Raw genomic sequence first — 5,805 nt, 5'->3', positions numbered from 1 at the left:
TATATATATATATATATATATATATATATATTTGTGTACACACACGAAGAACATTTTAAAAGGTCACTGGGCCATTTACATAAGTTTGGAAAAAACCCATTCAGTGCTTCATTTGTTGAATTAATTATCCAACTGTCAGAAAAGGTCAATTATTCAAGGTTAGAGTTCGATGACTTCAAGAGTAGTAAAGCATATAAGCAGCTGTCACTAAATATGATCAAACAAACGTTATGGAATGGGAGTTCATTGAAGCATTCAAACTTGTCACCTACAAACCTACATATATTATCCCCTTCCCAATCACTTATCCCTAGCATACAATCTTTTGAAAATCTGTCTTTATTCACATTGATTTATCTTCTCGATCTCACGCTTTTAAAAAAATCTTTGCTCGAAGCCCTGAGTCATATGAAAAAGTAGGTCTTTATTATTTGTTTGCTTGTTTGGATCCATCACTTTTATGAAAAAAGGGATGAAGTCATTTTTGTTTATATAGTCAATTCTTGTATTTATTTAATATATTCTGTGTTTCTCCAAGGTAAAGGGTCGGATTTTTATACAGGAAAGGAAAATGTAGTTTGTAACTTCAAAAGGCATTAAATATATTGGGGGAAGAAACCAGTTAGTGACGACGATGGATATGATGATGACAATGATGATGACGGTAATCACGAGTAGGGAGCAAACGACGGGGAGAACGATGTAATCTGAAGATGACAGGGAGGAGGCGAGAAAATTGGATTGTAAGGGATAACTTTGGGCACAAGTCATTGATTTGTTGGTCAACTTACTTGAGGAATCTAAACATGTATGACTTGCTGCAGCTCGACCACTCGAATCGACCATTTTTGGCGACCAACTGAGGAGACATGATTTTGCCAACATGTTGGGTGCAGAAATTGTTCTCACCATCATGCAGCATCCCGAAACTGAAAAAAGCAACAATAATAATTATAGTAGTAGTAGTAGTAGTAGTAGTAGTAGTAGTAGTAGTAGTAGTAGTAGTTCTTTATTGAACTCAAGAATAAAGAGGGACAAAATGCCGTCAAGCAACTTTTCTGGCGCATTATCAATTCTACCAATAATAATAATAATAATAATCATAATAATAATAATAATAATAATAATAATAATAATAATAATAATAATAATAATAACAATTAAGCAGTTCGGGAAGAACAGATTGTTCAAAAATAACCTGAAGCAATTCTTCTGAACGTTAGAAGGAGACAATTGGGAAAATGTTCCTGATGCAAATCAAGCCAAGGAGTCCTGGAGCGAATTATTGGGAAACAATGTGGTGCATAAAAGGGATGTAATGTGGATAGGAACTATCAAGACAGAATTACAAGGAGGAAAGAAACAAAGGAATATTGCCATAAGCACGGGTGATGTGAAAGAACAAGTGGGTAAAGTGCCTAACTGGAAATCCCCTGGACCAGGTGAGATTCATGGCTTCCGGCTGAAGAGATGCCACGCCGTGCATGAAAGACTAACAGCCCAATTGAATGGGTGCGTCCAGAAAGGTATAGTCCCCGCGTGGATGGTGACTGGGAGGACAAAACTTGTAATGAAAGATAGAAGAAAGGGGAATATTGTGAGAAACTGCCTAAACATAATCTAGAAGATACTCACTGGAATATGTGCGGCAAAGACATATACTTTCCTGGAACAAGGAAGAAATACTAACAAGGGGACAGAAAGGATGTAGGAAGAGTTCTCGGGGTACCAAGGATCACATGATCATCGATAAAACAGTTTTGAGGCATTGTAAAAACAGGACTGATTTAAGAAGGCATTGAATCGTTGAATGTCTGCTGATGTTTGGTGTTGCTGACAACAAATTTTCTGATGCATAGCATAAAAGAGTGGAAAACCAAATTGTACTCAAGTAACGCATTCCTTGGAGAAGTTAATATTAAAAGGGGTATCTTCCAAGGTGCCTCATTTTCTCCATTACTTTTTTGCAATGCAATTGCACTAATACTCATAGCAATAACACTTAGGAAAGTTAAGATGGGTTACCGATGTGGGAAGAAAGGCCCATCATTCAACCATCTTCTGCTTATGGATGACCTGAAATTGTTTGGGAAATCTGAAAAAACAGATAGATTCCTTAGCCAAAACAGTCCAGAAGTGTGGTAGAGACGTCGGTATGGAATTTGAAATCACCAAATGCTCAGTACTAAATATGAAAAGAGGGAAGAACGCAGATTTCAGAGGATTGCGGCTGCCATCAGGAGAGACCATGGGTGAATCCGATGGTAGTGGGTACAAATACTTAGGGATTTTGAAGCTGGATGACATTCTACACAGAGAAATGAAAGTCGAGGTCAGTGAGGCGTATCAAAAAAGGGTGAAAATGGTGTTGAAATCCAACATGAATGCCAAAAATTTGATTACCGCAATGAATATCTGGGGAGTTGCGGCGGTCAGATATAATGCATCCATCCTCAAATGGACTAAGGAGGAAATATCAACACGGGTTAGCAGGACGAGAAAGTTGATGACGCTGCATGGGACGCTACACTCTAAAGCAAACGTAAACAGACTGTATATGAAAAGAAAGAATGGTGGCAGAGGACAAATTAGTGTAGACCATTGTATAAGGAATGAAAGGAGAACGCTTGCCGAGTATTTGATAAATAGTGATGAAACCTGCTGCAATATGCCGTGAAAGATATGGATGTAAATGGAGATGAAATGATGGGCAAAGCAGAGTTTAACCAAAGAGCTGAGGAGAAGAGAAAAGATCTTGAAATGAGAATGCATGGACAGTTTAAAAGGAATACACAAGAGGTTAAGGATAATACAGCATCGTGGGCATGGCTTGAGCGTAACACCGAAAACCTGATCATTGCTGCACAGGATCAGGCTCTCATTACCAATTCAGTGAAGTATAACATCTAGAAAACGTCTGACTCTGTGGAAAGGAGTGTAGAAAATGTGACCCACTTGGTAAGTGGATACAAATGCTGCCACGATAAAGTGTGTGTGTATCTTCATTGGCTCTTATGCCGTAAATACCAATATGAAGTAACAGAGAACTGGTAATAGCATGTACCAAGTAAAGTTATGCAGGAAGATGGAAAAGTAGCGATACTCTGGGACTATGATTTTCAGACGGATCGTGTAATCAAACACCGTCGGCCGGATATTGTCATATTGAATAAGAGAGACAAATACTGTCAGATCATTGATGTAGCCATACCAAATGACATGAATGTTGTGAGTAAAGAGGTTGAAAAAATCATCAAGTACTCCGAATTGAAAGTGGAAATGGTAAGATTGTATGGAATGCGAGAGGATAATGTAAAAGTGATACCAGTGGTGATCAGAGCGTTGGGCTCAATCTCATTGAAACTTCAAGATTTCTTAAGGCAACTGGAAATCCCATGCAAGACTGATGTCTTGCAAAAAGCAGCCTTAATTGGCACAGCGCACATCTTAAGGAAAGTATTATCTGTCTGAGATCCTTGTAACTTAACAGATGGCTAAAGACTCCGGTGCATTTTTACTTACACTGTATTACGATGGAATAATAATAATAATAATAATAATAATACTCTTCACAAAGACAAGACGATTCGATTGCAATAGATATTTTATTAGTTGAACGATATTTCAACAGCAACCCTTTCTTTGTCAACTTCAAAATGAAAAGTGATAGAAATTCAAAATTATAAAATTGAATTTCTATAATTTTGAATTTTTATCTCTTTTCATTTTGAACGTGACAAAGAAAGGGTTGCTGTTGAAACATCGTTCAACCAATAAAATATCTATTGCAATCTCATTGCGCTCGCTTTTGGATAATAATAATAATAATAATAATAATAATAATAATAATAATAATAATAATAATAATAATAATAATAATAATAATAATAATAATAATAATAATAATAATAATAATAATAATAATAATGATAATAATAACAATGAGTTAGTGATATCTTTTAACATGAATTATATACTCACTTGTGTCCTATCTCATGGGCGACTGTGAGTGCAGTGGTGAGCCCTGTGTCCTCATTAACAGTACAACTACGAACTCTGTTGCACATACCCTCAATAGGAGCAAAACCTGTTAAATAGTAAAAACGAACATAGGAAAAAATAAACATTGCCATTCGTCATTATGGGTGGATCATTTTCTTTAAACTATTTATATTCATGAACAGATGCTTTGAATGAATATATAATAATTTCTTAGTAATGTGGTTACTTTTGAAAGTAAATATAGCTAAGAGACAAAACAAAGCCACTGAATTTAAGAGACAATGACTGATGTATGTTTTCTCATATACACCCTTTATGTTCATCAAAATTTGTTCTTAGTTTATTTCAATACTATATATTGATTTAATTCTGACTAGACACAGACAGCCTATTTGTGGATATGGGAATTGTGACATTCATTCACTCTCAAGGCAATTATGTGTATACATTCAACGACAAAACTCCATCCGGAGATCTGAAACTGCATCGCACTTTTATTTTACCATGTTTTCTCACTTCCCCAATGTTCATATAACAAATATAAATATTGGTGTCTTTTGCTCACTTACGCAACCTCGCATATACGTGGTGCGATCAATAAGTATCCGGACTGTTGCTATAGTAACGAAGCTAAAGCGCCCAGAATAAAGCTACTTGGCGCATATTGACCTTGAACACTGCTGTGCATGTGCACTAAGTTTTCACGTTCTAGCTCACTTCTGCTGTTTACAGCAGTGCTTGAAATGACCGTGTGCAGAGTTTAAGGTTAGTGCTTGCCAAGCGGTTTCACTTTGCGTGCTTTAGCTTCGTTACTATGGCAATAGTTTGGATAATTATTGATCAGACCTCATATATGGAACAGAAATGTCATGGTTTACACTGACGTTTTCTTCATAAAGAGGAACAACTATTTAAGGTATTTTTATCAGTAAAAGTTACTTAGCTTTTAGGGGCTGTGACATTAATTGACTAGCCAGATCGTTTTATTTCTTGGTACAATACAATACAGTCTGGTGACAGTGGGACTAACTTGCAAGAGAACTGAAAACTGACAAGTAATTTGGCAATTTAAAGTATCAAGTAAAAATTATAGATATCCCATAAATCGCTGCTTATTTTCTCCAGCTTCATTAAAAGCTCACGGTAACAATGTCGAACTTTCATCTCAATAGAAAGAAAGGAAGCTGCAAATATTTATTGCAAAAGAACCAGTAACTGACATGCGTAAAATTAGGTGCTCTGTACAGAGATATAACTCAGCGTTTTTATTAGAGTCGATGTAAATTCGTAATCTACAAATCAGTACTCTAATACGTACCTTCTTTATAGGATCATTTTGTTTCTACATAATTACATATGATTGGAAGAAACTTACCAACTGTGTCACATGGTTCATCTTTATAAGAACAGATATCAGTACCGGTGAGCAAAATTGCATGATCGTGCTGGCGGCCATTAGCGCCAACAAGTACAGATTGCCAAGAACAGAAGCTATTTAGTGTCGTATCAGCATGATGTCCGATGTTTAATCCTGGCTGTAGAGAAAATAGAAAAACAAAACAAACTCATCATTTAATACGAATACAGTTTGGACGACGTGTTCAGTCCATTGGGAAGTTTACGACACTCGTCAGTTTTGGTCTAAATATTAATTTCCTACAGACGTGGCGCAAAATCTTTTACTTCTATTATCGTTATTGTTGCTGCTGCTGAGCTTGAAATTAAGACTTGAATGAGAATATGTGTATGTGAATGCGCGCGCACGTGTGTATGTGTGCATGCATATATATGTATATATATATA

The 5,805-nt window shown here is 36.1% G+C and overlaps 1 protein-coding gene across 1 annotated transcript in view; it reads right to left on the bottom strand.

Moving 5' to 3' along the window:
* The window catches only part of LOC106876867 (A disintegrin and metalloproteinase with thrombospondin motifs 16), a 346,691-nt gene that overhangs the window by 76,930 nt on the left and 263,956 nt on the right, over window positions 1-5,805 (bottom strand). Inside the window, exons 7-9 of the mRNA XM_014925608.2 lie at window positions 5,378-5,537; window positions 3,982-4,087; window positions 792-929 (exon numbers count right to left, since the gene is read on the bottom strand). Of these exons, the coding sequence (XP_014781094.1) occupies window positions 792-929; window positions 3,982-4,087; window positions 5,378-5,537 (404 nt within the window). The remainder of the gene's footprint in view (window positions 1-791; window positions 930-3,981; window positions 4,088-5,377; window positions 5,538-5,805) is intronic.

This window comes from Octopus bimaculoides, chromosome 1 (genome assembly GCF_001194135.2).
Source record: "Octopus bimaculoides isolate UCB-OBI-ISO-001 chromosome 1, ASM119413v2, whole genome shotgun sequence".
NCBI lineage: Eukaryota > Metazoa > Mollusca > Cephalopoda > Octopoda > Octopodidae > Octopus > Octopus bimaculoides.
Note: the sequence above shows the minus strand (reverse complement) of the source record. Positions and strands in the feature narration are given on the sequence as shown.